Source organism: Pleurodeles waltl, chromosome 1_2 (genome assembly GCF_031143425.1).
Source record: "Pleurodeles waltl isolate 20211129_DDA chromosome 1_2, aPleWal1.hap1.20221129, whole genome shotgun sequence".
Lineage (NCBI taxonomy): Eukaryota > Metazoa > Chordata > Amphibia > Caudata > Salamandridae > Pleurodeles > Pleurodeles waltl.
In genome coordinates, this window is record NC_090437.1 from 842,279,461 (window position 1) to 842,299,191 (window position 19,731).

General features: G+C 45.0%; 1 protein-coding gene across 2 annotated transcripts in view; it reads left to right on the forward strand.

The window, feature by feature from the left end:
- The window catches only part of WDR17 (WD repeat domain 17), an 811,699-nt gene that overhangs the window by 79,394 nt on the left and 712,574 nt on the right, over positions 1-19,731 (forward strand). For both annotated transcript variants that reach the window (XM_069244628.1, XM_069244620.1), the window contains exon 4: positions 6,012-6,242. In XM_069244628.1, coding sequence (XP_069100729.1) covers positions 6,012-6,242 — 231 coding nt within the window. The remainder of the gene's footprint in view (positions 1-6,011; positions 6,243-19,731) is intronic.

Below are 19,731 nucleotides of genomic sequence, written 5' to 3' on the forward strand. Positions count from 1 at the left end.
CTCATTAGAGTCCTGTCTAATCCTGTATAATTGCCAAGTGAACCTATAGTAATGCCTTCCGCCATTATCCACTTGAAGCTCAAGAAAACATGTCTTTCATGCATCATCAGCACACTGTGCTAAATCCAACTCCTTCCAGTTTGTGGGTGCAAGTTGGGGGGGTCCAAGTATGCCTTGCGAGGCATATTCCTCAAACTGAGCAAGCATATCTACTATTGAAACAAAGGCAGACATGATGGTGAATACTACTTAAGGTCTCTAAAGTAAAAAGTCAAATATCCTGTGGGACTCATTCATCAATACCTCTAATTTTGTTTTGAAATTGAAGCTACAAATTGAGTTTGCACACTTTCAAACAAGTAGAAATGTTGGTGAATATGTCCCACAGGACATTTGTTTGACTTATTACACTTACTCTGGTTCTCGTTGGCAATCATGGTGGTCCTTGTGTAGCATACATAAGTTCACTATCAAACACCTATAAATTCAGTCACGCCTTTTAAGATTTTGCCACACAGGGTACTCACTGACAATGTGGCATATGTTCTGTCCACTAGTATGTGCAGTGTGGGGACTATAATGCAAGTTAATCAACCAGAACACCTACCACATTCTGACGGCGGATAAAGGTGTCGAGTAGGCCATAAGGAAGTCCATGATTTCCTGAAGTAGATGAACTACAATTCTGTGGCTACTTGCCTAACAAAGCAGTGGCCCATGAACGTTCGGTGTCCATGCACAGCCAATGAAAGGTTCACCCAATAGCAGCTCTACCTCATTGAATTTCCCAGAACTTTGCTTTAGTATGATGCAATGTAAAGCAATTAGAGAAACAGAGGCCTGGCTGAGATGGGCACTGGGGAAAGTAAACACGACTCTCCTGTCTCATTCCCTGATTCGAGCACACTGTACATTGACAACATGGTTGACCCTTTTTTGTGTTTTAGGAATGCGATCAGGAAAGTGTCGCTCCTGCAGTCTTGCCACATCCTCTAGAACATATGAAGTAGAGGCTGCTGCTTATGTAGCAGCAGTGGGGCTTTCAATCATAGACAACTGAAAGTCAAGGAAAGACCTGAGTCTTTCTGTGGTTGTCTGACGATAAAAAAAACATACGCATTTTATGTTGCCATCTGGATCACGTGGGTAAATAGTTTCTTGTAACAAGTGTGAGTAATAATATATAGGTAGAATAACAAAGAAAATGTATGAAGTATTATTGGTAATATTTAAAATCATGGTAAGATCAATGTTAAACTCAGAGAAATAGAAAAATGTTATGTAAAGATTAGGTTATCCAGAATGCCCTGGGATTGACCACAGTCACAGGACTATATAGGGTGAAAGAGTAAAGGGACTGGGTTATCCCTGATCAAGACCTTGGTGGTTAAAACACTTTGGTGGTGGAGGCACTGACTTTTTGCAAAAATTAAACAAGTTTGCTGTGATACACTTCCTAGAGTGCAATGTTTTGACTTTTTGCTTGGACAAGTGCGAGTTTTACAACACGCATTGTATGGTTGAAGAACCTGGTCGTTCATGTCCACTCTGCCCATGTACATATTGTAATCAAGTATACAGGTGGGCTTGTGGGCTTCAGTCATCTGACCCCAACCCGTTATGGGGGAAGTGCTCTATACATCACGCCAATCTGAGAACTTGACTGTGAGCAGTTTGTTGGAATGCAACGCAGTACTCTGGGATTTCTGGAGCTTCTTGCAAACAATCCTTTGTGGTTACAGCAAACTGTACCACAGGCCATAGTGCCAGCTTCGTAGAGCTCAATGAACAACTCTATTCCTGTATAGACATTGTCCACATAAAGGGTATAACCTTTGTAAAGGAGTGCCTGGACATGCACCCATACAATCTTCCCTGTGACCCCTACCGTGGGAGGGCAGTCTACAGGGTTTAGTGTAGAGTCCATCCCTGTATACCAGGGATCTTCAAACGGGGGGATGGGCCGCCTTAGGGGCGCCTCAAGTGATCCTGGGGGGGGGCACCAGGCTCTGGCCAAAAGAATGATTATGTAGATCATTTTGCTTTGTTTGAAGCAGAAAATGTTTTATTGCATGTTTTAAAAGGTAACAGAACTTAACTGCTATATTTAAATAAGTCTAGACATTGTTAAACATTGCCAAATTAATAGAATAGTTATGAAAAATTCTAAAGGGGGGCCTGATGATTTATTTTTTCCCACTTGGGGGGGGGGTGGTGCGGCATTTACAAGTTTGAAAACCACTGCTGTATACACTTTCTGTATACACTTTCAAGCTGTACAGATAGCCAGAAGAGCTCTCACATACCATGTATAGCTTGATGCCATAGCGAGCTCCTTTGTTCAAAATGTACTGTCTGAACAGTAGCCCTGTCTGTACAGGATCAAGTACTCATCGACTGCTATATTCTGTCCAGGAGTATTCATCTCTGGAAACCTGGTAGACAAATGTTTCACGACAGGCTGAATTTTGACCAAATGTTTTAACCTTGACTGAGACCCCATCTACCCAATAAAGTTTAGGCTTTTTGAGTGTCACGAGCCAATTTTATCTTCTTTTTTCTTTAGCTCCTCTCAGGAAGTAGGTTTAGATTCTTTCCCAAGCCTAGTTTATCATGATACGCACTACTGTTTAAGATCACTGGCAAAGAGCCCCCTTAAGGGGCCCGTCAGATATTGCAGCGCCTGTCTGATGTGGAGCATGCCCTATGATGAAGCATGAAATCCAATGGATGTGTAAGGGCTCTTGCTTCTATTTTGGAATGTGTCTAGTGGAGTTTCATCTTCTTTTTCTGTTTTGAAACAGTGTACCTATTTGATTTATATGACTTTTGGGAGGCTGTACAGTGGACCAGTTAATCTCCCCATCCCTCTCCTCTTTTTAGTTACACACATTTTGACCAACCTGTCATGGTCTGAATGGTGTCAGTGCAATGAAGCAGAATTGTCATTGAAATTAACATGCACGGCAATAGCGAAAAGTGATCTCTGCTTATGTACAGTGCGAAGATGAGGGTTACCCAAACCGTGTGAGTCGTCCAGTAGGACTGCAAGGTGGGTTTCTGCACTAACATCATTTTGAGTGTAAAGCCCAAAAATATCCACAACTTCACCAGTGAAGTGGGAGTCCACTGGCGTGCCCTAGAACGGGGCCCTAGAGTGCCTCCATGCTCCGTCAGAAATTGTTCTGCACACAAATTTGATTGCTGCACAATTTGCTAAAGGAAGTCAACATCCAAAAAGAGATGGGCATAGTTGACTGGCAAAAAGTTGGCCTTATCGACTTTACTTCCAGCGTCACCATTAAAAGGTTGAATTTGGGGCTGAACTAAATCAGGGGGCTGCCAGAAGAGCACTCACTCACCTGCTCTCTGAGTTGGGCTAACCCACTGTTGTCCCACTATACAGAGTGTGCTTGCAAAGGGACAACACAGCTGTGGAAACTGAGAAAGACGACTTGGCAAAATAAAGGAAAGTTAGCTTTAAAAAATAAAACTTTGCAGGTTTGTTTGTCCTGCTGGGCACATTTTGGACAGTCACAAGAGGAGCCTCACTGAGTTCAGAAAGGCATAGAACTGGAAATTGTCCCTGCAGTAGTGGGCCATTGTCCATGTGCTATCGTCCTAAGCAGGGAAGTCCATCAAAATATTGATTAGCCTACACTGGCTTTAGGCTGGAAGGCGGATATGTTGGAAATGACCTCTCTGTAGGGTCAACCCCAAACCTTTTGCCTTCCTCCTTTTCTTTTTCTGACCTCATTTATGTGCTGGCTTTAGGACTGTGGACACTTTACTACTGCTAACCAGTGCTAAAGTGCATGTGCTCTCTCCCTAAAACATGGTAACATTGGCTCATACCCAATTTATTTATTTAATTTACTTGTAAGTATCCAGTAAAGTGCACTACATGTGCCAAGGCCTGTAAATTAAATGCTACTAGTGGGCCTTCAGCACTGATTGTGCTACCTACATAAGTAGCCCCCACCACGTCTCAGGCCTGCCTTCGCAAGGCCTGTGTGTACAGTTTCACTGCCACTTCGACTTAGCATTGAAAAGTACTTGCCAAGCCCTAAACTCCCCTTTTTCTACATATAAGTCACCCCTAAGGTAGCCCTAGGTAACCCAAAGGACAGAGTGCTATCTAGGGAAAAGGCAGGACATGTATCTGAGTGTTTTTATGTCCTGGTAGTGGAAAACCCCTAAATTAATTTTCCACTATTGTGAGGCCTGCTTCTTTCATAGGATAGCATTAGGGCTATGCTCATATACTGTTTGAGTGGTAGATTCTGATCAGAAGGGGGTAACCAGGTCATATTTAGTATGTCCAGAATGGTAACAGAAAATCCTGCGTATTGGCTAGATTGGATTTTATATAACTATTTTAGAAATGCCACTTTTAGAAAGTGAGCATTTCTCTTCCTTGAAATCCATCTGTGCCTTACAGCCTGTCTCCAATCAATGTTTGGGCTAGGCTGGTTGACAACTCCCTTGTGCATTTCACCCAGACAACCACAAACACAGGATATTTAGTCACACCTGCACTCATCTGCATACTGAATGGGTCTTCCTGGGCTGGAAGGGTGGAGGGGCCAGACACTTGCATTTCAAAGGCTAGTGGCCTGCCCTCACACAATGGACTGCCAAACCCCCTACTAGGACCCTGACAGACAGACCTGTACTGAAAGGGGACCTTGTGCACTTCAAAACCACTCTTTGAAGTCCCCCACTCTTCAAAGGCATTTCTAGGTATATAAACTGGGTCACTGACCCCCACCACATTCGACACTTCTGGACCTGAATCTGCAACCTATCAAGAGTAACTGCCTGGCTGCCCAAAGGACTCATCTGGGCTGCTTTGCTGAGAAGGGCTGTTGCCCTTTTGTTACCCTGCTGCCCTGAAGTGCTCTCCAAGGGCTTGGATTGAGCTTGCCTCCTGTTTTCTGAAGCCTCAGGGCCAAAAAGACTTCATCTTTTCAGGAAACTCCTTGTGCGCTGAAAATCGATGCACAACCTGCCAGAAACTACACACAGCCTGCCCTGTGACGAGAAAATTCACGGCAGAGCCGAACCGGTATGATGCAGCCCGACTTCCCGAGTGACGATTCAACACAGGGCCTGCCTTGAGACCAGAAATTCGATGCCCAGTCCTACCGGATCAACGCACAGGTGAATCGGAACAACGCAAACTGACTTCCCGTAGAATTGACGCATCACCTGCTCTGCAACAGAAAATTTGACGCATCACTATACCAGATCGACGCAACATCCGTGACTTCGTCCTGCATACCCAGGATTTCCACACATCATCCTTGGGCGTCAAAAAGATCCCTGCACGCAGTGAGGAACCAAGACTGTGTGCCGTAAATTGACGCAAAGCCCCTTGCAGCATGGAAAGAAACAACACATCGTCTGTGCCACACCGGACATTCCGACGCACACTCTATTTTTCCACGCATCTCCTCCTCTGTGGTGTTCGTGCATGTTATTTTTGATGCAAGCCAGGTACTTTGTAAAAACAAGAGACAACTGTTGATTTCTTTGATTTAAGACTCTTTTTAATTTTGCAAAAGTGAAATCTCAACTTGTGCTTATTGAATCGTTCTTGTTTTGACCTTAATTTAACCAGATAAATAGCATATATTTTTCTAAACCTGTGTAGTGTATTTTTGTGGTGTTTTCACTTTGTTACTGTATGATTTATTGCAAAAATACTTTACACATTGCCTCCTAATTTAAGCCTGACTGAGCTACCAGAGGGTGGGCACAGGATAATTTGGATTGCGTGTGATTTACCCTGACTAGGATTGTGGTCCCTATTTGTACAAACGTGAATACCTCTGCCAACTAGAGACCCCATTTCTAACAGTTTTGGACCTATTTTCTGTGAATAAATTAGAAACCTGTATCCCGCACCTGTAGTACAATTTATAGTAGTATATTAATAAAAAGATGAAAACAATGTAATATAAAATTCAATGCTGCTTTATTTACATTACCTATTTATTCAAATTCAGGGATCCCTGCTTCTCTTAGCTGGTGCTGGAACGCAGGAGATGCTGCTGCATTTGTCTCTCATAGAGGACCTTTGTATATTTGGACTATCTCAGGACCAGATAGTGGAGTGGCAGTGCATAAGGAAGCTCACAGTTTCTTGTCAGATATTTGTCTTTTCCGGTGGCATCCACGAAAAAAAGGGAAAGTTGTGTTTGGCCACACCGATGGAAGCCTTTCCATTTTTCAGCCAGGTAAGACGTCACTCATGGTGAAAACTTTTTGCTGCATGTTTTTCAGACGTCTTGTTCTCCTATGCATTAAAGCCTGATACTGAACCTCCCATTATGAATCTAATCAATCTGATTGTTTTATTACAGCTATTAAGAGTGGTCTATGAAAATAGTTATTAAGTAACCTGATTTCTGATGGATACTTCTAACCGCAGATTCTTCACCTTTAGTATAGTTCCCAGGCATCAAAGCAGTGCCTTGCATGCTAGTAGGTGGCGCTGTGCAGTTCCGCATTGACTGTATCCCATTCTGGAAGTGATGAAGCAGAGGCGATATAGGTCCCACCAATGCGTATTGATGCCAGTTCATCACTTTCCGCACCTTCAGATGTGGACCCAGTGCTCTGTTCTTCATTTACTTTGTTTTTTGACATTTTTTCCATTATATTTTCTCTTTCAAATTAAAACCATTAAAACCGGTGCAAGTGAACTATGCCCCGTCCAAAGACTACAGGATTTAAACCATGCAGGAACTGTCCCACAAAAATGTTTGTGACAGACCTTCCACCAGGTATGCCTTTGGTGTTTGGGCTGAGGAACACAACTCTACATTTTATGAGGAATGCACCCTCCATCATGGAACACTGTGTAGAATGGATATGCAATTTCACTGGAAGAAACTGCTTAAGTTCCACTCCCATTCGAAGTATAGAGTGTGGACCCGCCACCACTCCTGAGGTCGTTCCAGTAACAGTTCCCCTTTACAGTCATTGGCTAAGTCCAAATCAAAGTCAAAGAGGAAACACAAAACAGCCAAGCATGACTTCTCCCCATCCCCCACTCTGTCAAGGGCATATACATGCCACTCAGTCTCACTCCTTATTCACTGTTAAACATTTTTCACAATCGATCCCAGTGCACCCAGAATTTCCTGGTTCACCTTGACATTCCAACAGATCCAGGCCTTCCAGAAGGACCATATTGTGCATTCTTTAGCAATCTCCACTTCTCTCGTACGTGCCTTTGGACCTCAGGTTTAAGCAAGGGCCTACAGTTTGGTTACCATTGGCAAGTCCGTCTTCAGTGCTGTGTATGCTACTCAAACCCACCTCATGTTCCACAGCAACAATGATGCTGAGTCCCGCTCTAGTGCTAAAACCTGAACCAGTCCCTTTGACATCAATGCTGGTACCATTGACTCTGGAAGAAGACCTTATACTGATTTTGGCATCTGACTCTGAGTCGAATTACCTCAGCCTTGGCTGTGATCACATCTGAAATCTACAAAGCTGCACCCCCTCTGATCTGATTTTGACAAAACACTGCCCCTAACGTGGAGCTGCCATTAGGTGCCCCACCACCTTTTTGGTTCAGACTTTGATCAGTCTACCACCCTATGAAGATAACATTGCCATTGATGAGGATGTGCTAACTTCACACTATGAGGACAATTTCTACAAGGACTTACAGGAGGTAAGCAGACTTGATATATCCACTGATAGTGGGTTAATTTCTCCCCTGTACCTCACACAGAATAAAGTGCTTCCTTCACTGTGGTCAGTAAATGTAAAGAAGAGTGTTTGACCTAAAACTCCCCTCTGTGGAGGTCAATGTTAATGTCTTTAAAAGGTTCTGCAGGTGGTGCAGGATTCTTATGAGCTCATGTTGGCCTTAAATGAAGCCATAACTGATACTTTTTATACGCACATGGACAAAGCTTTGGGCAAAAGCATTGAGGCATTCAGGAAACATTTGTTTGCCTCAGCCAGCTTAGCTTTGCAGTCGGCCAACAACAGTTGTTTACTTGCGGGATCTTGCTGGCAGTGGCTGAAGAGAATCAGGCCTCACTTTCACAAACTGTTCAGGATGTCAAGATTGCAACTAAATAATGTAAATTGGTCTGGGTATGACACTATTAATTGCTTAGGCTGAGCAGTTAGTACAAGATTGTTCCTCCGTCGCCATGCTTAGAAGAGATCTGCTGGATTTTCTGGGCATGTCCAGGCATCTGTTATGGAAATGCTATTTCAAAGGTCTCTCCAGTTTAGCAAGAAAGTGGACCCTGCTCTGGAAGGCTTTAAGAAAACCCAGCCCACAGCACGTTCTTTGGGCCTTCCTTTCAGCTCCTTCCAGACATTTCAACAAACCAGTCTCTTTTGGGGAATTTGCAATGGGTTGGCATAAAGACAATGCCAAACATCCCTTATTGCCACAGCAAGCACCTCAGTTCTTTTAGGGAAGGGGATGGGCAGTCAAAGTGCTTGTCAACAGGGACACCAATCATCTAAGTCCCCCAACCCTGCAAGGGCAATCTCCAAGCCCTTATCCTTAGCGGCTCATGGCCACACTATAGGAAGCCATATTCAACACTTTTTTACAGTGGTGGCAACAGATTACATCAGTCAGATGGGGCCTCCAAATAGTCCTTCAGGGCTACCTACGCTGTCCAATTTCTTTTGTACCCACTTTTTATTTCACCTACATCAGAGCAGCTCTTAGAGAGCCACTTGGGCATCTTACTGCAGGACGTGTAGGCCCGTTATCCAAAGGGGCCACGAAGAAGGTACTGTCCTTGGACAAAGGGAGTGAGTCTTATTATTCCCACAATTTCCTGGTGCTGAAGAATGACTGAGGTCTTCATCCTATATCAGATTTCAACCCTCTTAGTGCCTTTCTGTGGATGGAAAAAATTCAAGATGGTTGCATTTGCCCAAGTTCTGTCTGCCCTGAATCCAGGCGACTGGATGTTGGTCCTTGATGGAGGCAGCATGTTCTGGTTGGCTGAGGCGAGGCCCTAGCCAGGCAGAACCTGCCACTCCTGTCAGGGGTGGGTGATTACACTCACTGAATAACCTGTACTCACCCTTGGGTAGCTTGATAAAGAGCATTCAGGCTTATCAGAGGGGAATCTGTAAATATTAGCACAGCACTACCACACAAAAAAATACACTGCCCGTCACAAAAGAGATGTATGTAAGTAAAGTTCGTATTTAGCACACACATTAGTTAACACAATATGAACATCGTGCAAATCTGGGCAAAAATCACATTTAGAAATATCACTAGCAGTTCTAGGCCCAAATGTGTTAAAACAACATTAGCAATATGTACATGTGAAAAAAATAATACTTCCCTCCCAGCTCCTTCATGCAGTGCCAAAACGTTGTCAGCACAAGACCCACCCTAGCAATTACCCCAATTCAATATCACACAGTTATCGGGTGACCCCGTTTCACAATGATAGCAGCAATGTGTACATACAGAGACTTTCAGCACCTTTAAATTGTTCTGTGGCGCAGGCCGCACAGGTATAACCCAATGTCAACTGTGATAGTTCTCCGACCAAAGAAACAATATGTGCGGCAACAGCGCTGTGTGGTGTAGTCAATCACCGGCAATCACTCCCACTCACTCACTCCACACCGCTACGTGGTGCTATGTATATCAGTCAGGCTAGTATAACATGCACCTGTCCACACAAACTCCAAGCACCCTAATGCAGTACACTGATATCCAGCAAGTTAGAGATCACTGCGCTCATAGATCCCCTAGGTCCAAACCTTCCTTTACCCTCCAACCAGTTCCTACTATCCCACCGCCCATGATCTGGAGATAAATGCACCCTTTCCCTATATACTAAGCGACTCGTGACCGGAATGACACTTATTCAGAATCCCGGGACAAAGGTGAGGGGAAGAAAGAGATAACAGCTGATCAGGCAACAGTCGACAAATGGAGGTCTGGCCACCACTCAGGGGGTCTCCTCACAGTGCTTTCTGGCAGTCTGCAAAGCACGGGTGGGTCACTTTGGGACACTCACTGTTCACAGTGGTGCTCAGCCAAGCCGGGCACTCCAATACACAAATAGGTAAAAAATGTGCGCCTCCCTGGAAGGAGGCACACTGTCTAGTGTGCAATGGCTTGAGTCGCACCAGACAATTCGGAGCACACACACGGAAAGGTATCATATGCATAGCTCCCTGGAATGAGGCACAACGTCGGGGGCGCAATCACTTGAGTCTCACCAGACTATTCCAGACACACACGAAAAGTTCCAATCCCATATCTCCCTGGAATAAGGCACAGTGTCAGGTGCACTATGACTTGAGCGCACTAGACAAATGCAAACACGCACTGAAAGTTACCAATGCCGTACCTCCCTGAAATGAGGCACAACATCTGGTGTGCGATAATTTGAGTGGCACCAGACAATTCCAGTCACACACACAGTTATGCAAGTTCAGTGGTGCCGCACAAAATAGAATTTGACGCTGCTCTGGGTACGTCTTAACCTCCGAGGGTCGCAACCATTGAATCGGACACTGCACACAATGAGCGTGCAGTTGGTTGTCGCACAAGAGCAATGCGGCCTGCTCGACCAAAGCGGGCCCGTGGGGTCCTGTGCCCAGTGAATCTGCCCACTACCAACAAGACGCTTATGTGTGTCGCGGCCCCATGATGAAGGGCCACACTCCTTGAATGTGGGCAGTACTTTGCAGGCTCCTCACCAGGTAAATCTGGTCTCCAGGCACAATATTTAGTTCCACACCACCCGCACTCCTGCTACCAAGTGACGTCCAACAGATGATGTAGGCTCTGCCATCCATATGACACAGGTAGAAGGTGTAGGTCCCTTGTGGGAGGTCTTTGATTTCACAGAGACCTCCACAAGATAAAAGTGGGCAAGCCAACAAGCCCTTGGAGAGCACACTTCGGAGTGCCACACAGCAGCAACCAGTTTGCCCAGGCTAGCCACGAGGAGGAAGGGTGCGCGGTGCCTTCCTAGAGCAGTAATTACTCCTTGTGCACAACAGATTATTCTGTAAGTGTATCTCTACTTTTCTGCAGTGTGGCACCAGTAGGTAAACTATAATGTGTCTTTGAAGTTGAGGGAGGTTCAGGGAGTTCCCCTTTGAACCACAGATGTATTCCCTAAATTTCCATCCTGTCTGCCATGGGTTTGTGGAATGCAGATCTTAATCTTTAGTGGGGCCTTGCTCTGGCTCCAAGAGGCCAAGTGTCAGAACCTTTCATTCCAATCTATCTAGCCAGGCCCATCAATGGCAGAGGTCTTTGTTCCAGTTGTGTGCCCAAGTTTTATAGCTGTCATCGGAAATGCACAGAAGTGCTTTTTTCATCCTCCAGTGTGGAATCAAGTCAGATTAAGAAGTACACATAGCATTTTAGGGCAAACAAATGCCCACTTTCTAGAAGTTGCATTTCTCTATGATTATTGATAAAACCATCTTTACCTTAGAAAGGGGATTGTCAGGAAGAATCCAATTATGGTAAACAATATGCGACTGCTCTGCCGCAAACCACTGTTACAGCTAGGAGTACTCGTAACATTTCCACCATGTTAACCTATAGGCAGAGCTTCTCCTGTGCAGTGAAAATACACATGGGTATTCTTCCCTCTCTGGCCAAATATGAGGTTGCACACATACAAGCCTGCATTGGCAGGCAGGACACATTTTTAAAAGCACCATAGGTGCAAGTGGGCACACAGGCCTGCTAAGTCAGGCGGGATACATGTTTAAAGCACCATTGGTGCTCGTACGCACACAGGCCAGTGCCACTTCCCAACATATGTGGGAAGGCGTGCATGCACTTTCACACTGTACTTACAGTGGGAAAGTGCCCAGGGTTCTAAAGCCACTAAGGGTAAATCAGCAAAATCTACTAGAAAAAGCAGAAAAGGTTGGGGAAACACCACCAACAGTATTCCAGGTCTAACATCCCTGGTCCTGCAGGATGTGTATTTTCATATCTCCCTCCTGCAGTCCCACAGATGAAACATGCGGTTCAAGAGAGTCCAGGAGCATTTCCTATTTGCTGTGCACCCCTTTGGCCTTACCAATGCCCCTCTGTTTATGAAAGGGATGGCGGTGGTAGCAGCAAATCTTCGGAGGTTAGAGATAGCAGATAGTGACGTCATTAGGGTTCACTGTCAAAGTGCCTAAGTCTCACCTGACTCCTTTGCAGAGGCTGCCTTTCATCAAAGCCATTCTGAATATGGTCCCAGTGTTTCAGTCTCAGTTTTGGATCTGAGTGAGAGCGGCTCTGAGGCTTCTTGACCTATTGGCCTTCTGCATCCTACTTCTTGACTGTGCCATGTTGCCATGCACGCTCTGCACTGAGATCTTAAATCTCAGTGGGCCCAGCACCATGGGAACTTGTCAGAATCCATCCATGTTTCAGAGGAGACTGCAAAGGATATGCAATGGGCGCTTTTCAACTGCATTTCAAGTGGCAGAGGATAAAGAAGGTAGTGGGGCTTATGGAGGAAGAGCTAAAAAAAGAGAGGGAAGAGAAAAAGATAAATAGAGAGATGGTTTTGGGTCCACACTTTACATAAATTCTGTGGCTTGCCTACCTTTTGTGGTATGATCTCTTGGGGATCTGCTCTGCCTAACTACAGTGTCCCACTTCCGTGCAGCTTTGTGTGCAAGTACACTCATATTAATGGGTTAGAGCAACAACGCATTGGGCCTCTTTGCAAATTTAGTTGCATTACAAAACATAGTTGGTTTCTCCTTTAAGCATGTATTTGTGCTGCCGCAAAAAACTCTTGGCTGTCGATTAAGTTTTAAAACAGGCAACTTGTGCACAGTTAGAGCACTAATTTGCTTAACTAAAGACTTTCTGAAAATGCCAATTCCTCCTCCATGTGAGACGTTGACCAGTCCAAGTTTTCCTGCTAGCTGACCTAATTGTATGCATAGTGCTTACTACACGTTTCCAACATTCTCTCTATAAACAAGCATGGCCAGGGCAAGGCGGTACAATGATTTGATTTGTTATTCTTTACTGTAAAAATATGCTACAACAGAAGTGGCATAGAAACTCTTTTTATTTTGAATGCATTTCACAGGAAAAATATAATTGTGTTGGTGCAAAGAAAACACTTGTTGTCTTTGAATTATTGTAAGCTGAAGAAATAGGACCCCTTATTTAAAGTTTGATGGATGGGATATCTACCACATTATAAAAAGCTCTATCTAGTAGTCAGTAGTTTAAAGGCGTACAAAGTATAACCTGTACATAGTACTTTGGCACCCGGACTTCGAATTAAGCTAAACATACCATGACCCCAGAGAAACAGTTGCAAAGGTACGTTTGCATATATATATATATATATCTACCCACATGTTGAGTTTCCCCTAAACTTAAGTGTAAACTTAAGTAGTCACCATTTCCACACCTAGTTTCCCCCTCATTTGAGGGTCAATTTTCACCCCCCTCAAATGAGAGGGTGGAGAATCAACTGAGTTTGCAAGAGTGTGTTTACTACAGGGAGAGCAGAATTATTAGGCAAGTTGTATTTTTGAGGATTCATTTTATTATTGAACAACAACCATGTTCTCAATGAACCCAAAAAACTCATTAATATCAAAGCTGAATATTTTTGGAAGTAGTTTTTAGTTTGTTTTTAGTTTTAGCTATGTTAGGGGGATATCTGTGTGTGCAGGTGACTATCACTGTGCATAATTATTAGGCAACTTAACAAAAAAATATATATACCCATTTCAATTATTTATTATTACCAGTGAAACCAATATAACACCTCAACATTCACAAATATACATTTCTGACATTCAAAAACAAAACAAAAACAAATCAGTGACCAATATAGCCACCTTTCTTTGCAAGGACACTCAAAAGCCTGACATCCATGGATTCTGTCAGTGTTTTGATCTGTTCACCATCAACATTGCGTGCAGCAGCAACCACAGCCTCCCAGACACTGTTCAGAGAGGTGTACTGTTTTCCCTCCTTGTAAATCTCACATTTGATGATGGACCACAGGTTCTCAATGGGGTTCAGATCAGGTGAACAAGGAGGCCATGTCATTAGATTTCCTTCTTTTATACCCTTTCTTGCCAGCCACGCTGTGGAGTACTAGGACGCGTGTGATGGAGCATTGTCCTGCATGAAAATCATGTTTTTCTTGAAGGATGCAGACTTCTTCCTGTACCACTGCTTGAAGAAGGTGTCTTCCAGGAACTGGCAGTAGGACTGGGAGTTGAGCTTGACTCCATCCTCAACCCGAAAAGGCCCCACAAGCTCATCTTTGATGATACCAGCCCAAACCAGTACTCCACCTCCACCTTGCTGGCGTCTGAGTCGGACTGGAGCTCTCTGCCCTTTACCAATCCAGCCACGGGCCCATCCATCTGGCCCATCAAGACTCACTCTCATTTCATCAGTCCATAAAACCTTAGAAAAATCAGTCTTGAGATATTTCTTGGCCCAGTCTTGACGTTTCAGCTTGTGTGTCTTGTTCAGTGGTGGTCGTCTTTCAGCCTTTCTTACCTTGGCCATGTCTCTGAGTATTGCACACCTTGTGCTTTTGGGCACTCCAGTGATGTTGCAGCTCTGAAATATGGCCAAACTGGTGGCAAGTGGCATCGTGGCAGCTGCACGCTTGACTTTTCTCAGTTCATGGGCAGTTATTTTGCGCCTTGGTTTTTCCACACGCTTCTTGCGACCTTGTTGACTATTTTGAATGAAACGCTTGATTGTTCGATGATCACGCTTCAGAAGCTTTGCAATTTTAAGAGTGCTGCATCCCTCTGCAAGATATCTCACTATTTTTGACTTTTCTGAGCCTGTCAAGTCCTTCTTTTGACCCATTTTGCCAAAGGAAAGGAAGTTGCCTAATAATTATGCACACCTGATATAGGGTGTTGATGTCATTAGACCACACCCCTTCTCATTACAGAGATGCACATCACCTAATATGCTTAATTGGTAGTAGGCTTTCGAGCCTATACAGCTTGGAGTAAGACAACATGCATAAAGAGGATGATGTGGTCAAAATACTCATTTGCCTAATAATTCTGCACTCCCTGTATTTGTAACTTTCCAAATGTTTGTGAAGATTTTCGTTTCTCTTAATGGAACATTCACATAAACAATATTTGACTAAAGGTGTACTCCATATAGGTTTTTCTTGTTAGATATCCGCCAGTAGACAGATTTTAATAAATAGCTAGGTCATAAGAATAAAATGAACATATCTTTCAGTAGAAGAGGCTGTATGTGGTTTTGAATACCATTTTTAGGGTTGAGCCTGCAAGAACATGCGCTAGCTCATGTGTCTCGCTTGCGAGACTCTGATGTTAACTAAAAAGGGCTTAGAGCCACCCGTTGTTTACCATTAGTTTACTTGCCTGGCACTCTTCTTTACAGCCTCGTGATTGGTCACAGCAGGCCTGGCAGGCATTCCCATTCCTGTCTGTGGAGCTGGGACCAAGTACTCATTGATTCAACTTAATCAGTGCACGTCCGCTGCTCCTGAAATGATCAAGGTGCTTCTTTTGAACTTCTAGGGGCCTGCAAAAGACGGTGTTTGACTTTCAAAAATGTGCCCTGCAGGACAAAAGCATTGCGAAGTTTTAATTTATATAGTTAACTCTTCTTTTATTTCGCTAAGTCTTCCTCTCTCACTTTGCACTCATATTTTATTGAGTTTTTGCTCATTTTGCTGTTCTCAAAAGATGACGATTATCTTGAGCTAAGTACTGCGAAGCGACATTGTTTATTTCTTATTTGTACTTTCTGAAATCATGCTTTAAGACATAATTGTGCAGTACACTGCAATCTACCCTGCTCTAATCCAATCCATCCCACTTAATTCAATTGACTGTTGACCAATGCAATTTGCCCCAACTCCAATCCAAAACAATCTTCCCCACTCCAATCCAAAACAATTTTCCCCACTACAATCTGCCCCACTCCATTCCATAACAATCTGCCCAACTCCAATCCGCTCCAATCTGACTCACTCAAATCCAAAACAATATGCCCCACTGCAATCCCCCCACTCCAATAAACCCCAATCCAATCTAACTCAATCCAATTCAGTCAACCTCACCCCAGTTCAATCCACCCACTTCACTGCTTTCCTCCCCACTCCAATCCAAAACAATCTGCCTCACTCAATCTCAAGCACTCTATCCCAAGGTATTCCAAAACAATCTGCTCCACTTGAATCCAAAACAATCTGCCGAGCTTCAATATTCCCCACTGTAATCTAACACAATCTGCCCCCCTCCAATCAAAAACAATTTGCCCCACTTCAACCTGCCCCACTCAAGTCCAAAACAATCTGCTCCACTCTAGTCCAAAACAATCTGCCACACTCCAGTCTGCCCCACTCCAATCTGTCCCACTCCAATCCAGAACAATGAGTCCAATCCCAAACAATCTGCCCGACTTGAATCCCAATCTGCACTACTCCATTCTGCCACACACCAACCCAAAACAATCTGCCCCACTCCAAACCAAAAATAGCTGCCCCACTCCAAACTAAAATAACCTACCCCACCCGTATCCAGAACAATCTGTCCAATTACAGTCTGCCCCTTTCCAATCCAAAACAATCTTCCTCACTCCAATCTGTCCCATTCCAATCTGCCCCACTCCAATCCAAAGCAAGCTTCCCCACTCCAATCTGCCCCACTCCAATCCAAAGTAATCTACCCCACTCTAATCTTCCCCACTCCAATCCAAAACTATTGGCCCCACTTCAATCTGCCCCACTCAAATCCACCCCACTCCAACCTGCCCCACTACAATGTGCCCCACTCTAATCCAAAGCAATCTGCCCACTCCAATCCAAAACAATCTGAATCAACTCCAATCCAAAACAATCTTCCCCACTGCAATCCGCCCCACTCCAATCCAGTCATATACAATATAGCTCAGTCCAATCAATCGACCTCACCTCACCCCAATCCAGTTCACCCACTCTACTGCAATCCAACCCATTCAAAACCAAAACAATTTTCCCCACTTCAATCTGCCCCACTTCAAACCACAACATTCTGCCTAGCTCCAGTCTGCTTCAATCTGACCCACTTGAATCCAGAACAATCTGCCTCACTGCATCCACCCCACTGAATCTAGCTCAATCCAATTCAATCCACATCACCCCAATCCAATCCACTCACTCCACTGCAATCCACCCCACTCCAATCCAAAACAATCAGGCCCACTCCAATCTGCCCCACTCCAATCCAAAACAATCTTCCCCACTCCAGTCCAAAACAACCTGCCTCTCTCCAGTCCAAAGCAATGTACCCCACTCTAATCAAAAACAATTTGCCCCACTCCAATCCAAAAAACAGCTCCACTCCAACCCAAAACAATGCGCCCACTTCAATCTTCACACTCCAATCCAAAACAATCTGCCCCACTCCAATAAAAAAAAATCTGCCCTACTCCAGTCCAATTCAATCTGCCCCACTCCAATCCAAAACAATCTGCCCCATTCCAATCTATCGCACTCCAATCCAAAACAATCTGCCCCACTCCAATAAAAAAAAATCTGCCCTACTCCAGTCCAATTCAATCTGCCCTACTCCAGTAAAATTCAATCTGCCCCAGTCCAATCAAAAGCAATCTGCCCCAGTCCAGTATGCCCGACTCCGATCCAAAACGATCTGCCCCAGTCCAGTCTGCCCCACCCTACTCCAAAACAATCTACCCCACTCCAATCTGTCTCACTGCAATCCAAAACAATCTGCCTGACTCCAATCCATAACAATCAGTCCCACTCCAATCTGCCCACTCGAGTCCAAAACAATCTGCCCCCACTCCAATCTGCCGGACTCCAATCTACGGACTCCAATCTACCCCAGTCCAATCTGCCTTTTTCCAATCCTCCCGACTCCAATCTGCTCCACTCCAATCTGCTGAGTCCAATCAGATCAACTTCACCCCAATCCAATCCACCTCACTGTATACTATTTCACTCATCTCCACTTGCACCACAATTCACTCCACACCAATCCACCCCACATTAATCCAGTACAGCCCAATACAGTGTAACCTACTCCAATCCAATCCACCTCACACCAGTCCAATCTGCCCCACCACACTCAACCCTAATCCACCCCACTCCAGTGCAATCCACGAAAATCCACCCCACTTCAGTCATATCCACCCCAGGCCAATCTGCCACCCACTCAGTCCAATCCACTCCAGTCCAATCCACCACAGACCAGACTAACCCTCTCCAATCCAATCCAACCCAATTTGCGGGCTCAAATCCATTCCAGTGCACTTCGCTTCAATCCACCCACCCCATTCCACCCACCCCAGTTGAATCCACCTCACTCCAGTCCAATCCAGTCCACCTTAATTCACTCATTCTAAACCAATCCACCTCACTCAAAACCACCTTAATCCATCCCATGCCAGTCCGATCCACCCAACTCCAATCCAATCCACCTGACACCAGTCCAATTCACCCAACTCCAATCCACTTAATTCAATCCACCCCACTTCACAAATCCACCCCACTCTAAAAATCAACCCCACTTCGATCTAATCCACCCCACTCCAATCCAGTTCACCCACTCCAGTCCAATCAACCACAATCCACCCCACTCAAATCCAGTGCACTCCACCCCAATCCAATCCAATCCACGCATTCCACTGCAGTCCACCTCACTCTAATTCACCCCACTCTAAAAATCCACCCCACTCCAACCCTCTCTACTCCAGTGCACCGCATCCAAATCCCATCCACCCCACCCTAATCAAATTCTCCCCACTCAATTCAATCAACCCCACTCAATCCAGTCTATCTCGCTCCAATTCAATCCACCCCACTGCAATCCTATCCACTCAACTCCAGTCCATCCCACACCAATTCACTGCACTCCATTCCACCCCACTCTAGTCGACCACACCACAGTCCGGCCCGCCCCACCCCATCTAATCCACCCCACTCAATCCAGTTTGCCCACCCCAATCCACCCTACCCCAATCCAGTTTATTCCACCTCATTTCAATTCACCCCACTACAATCAAATCCACCCATCCAGTCCACCCCACTCCAATCCAATCCACCCCACTCCACTCCAATCTACCTCACTCCACTCTAATGTACACCACTCCACTCCAATCCACCCCATCCCACTCAACTCAACTCCAATCCAATCCCTCCAATCCACCCCACTCTACCCCAATCCACCCCAACCCATTCCAATCCAATCTATCAAATCAATCCACTTCAATCCACCACACTCTAGTCCAGGCAAACCCATTTGAGTCCATTTCACCCCACCCCACCCCACCCCACCCCACCCCACCGCACTCCAATCCAATGAATCCAACCAATCCCACTTTAATCCTACCCACTCCAATACAATCTAACCCACTCCAGTTCAATCCAATCCACCTCACTCCAGTTCCATCTAATCCACCTCACTGCAGTCCACCCTGCTCCAATTTACCCCACTCCGAACCCCGCATTCCACTCTAATCCACTCCAACCCAATTCAACCCACCCCAGTCCTATCACTCCAGTGCAATGCACCCACCCCAATCCAATCTAATCCATCCCTCTCCAATCCACCTCACCCCAGTTCAATCCACCCCACTCCAATCCATGCCATTCAGTCAACCAACTCCAATGTACCCCACTCTACCCCAATCAAATCCACCCCATTCTACTCCAATCCAATCCACCAGACTACCTCAATCCATTCCACCCT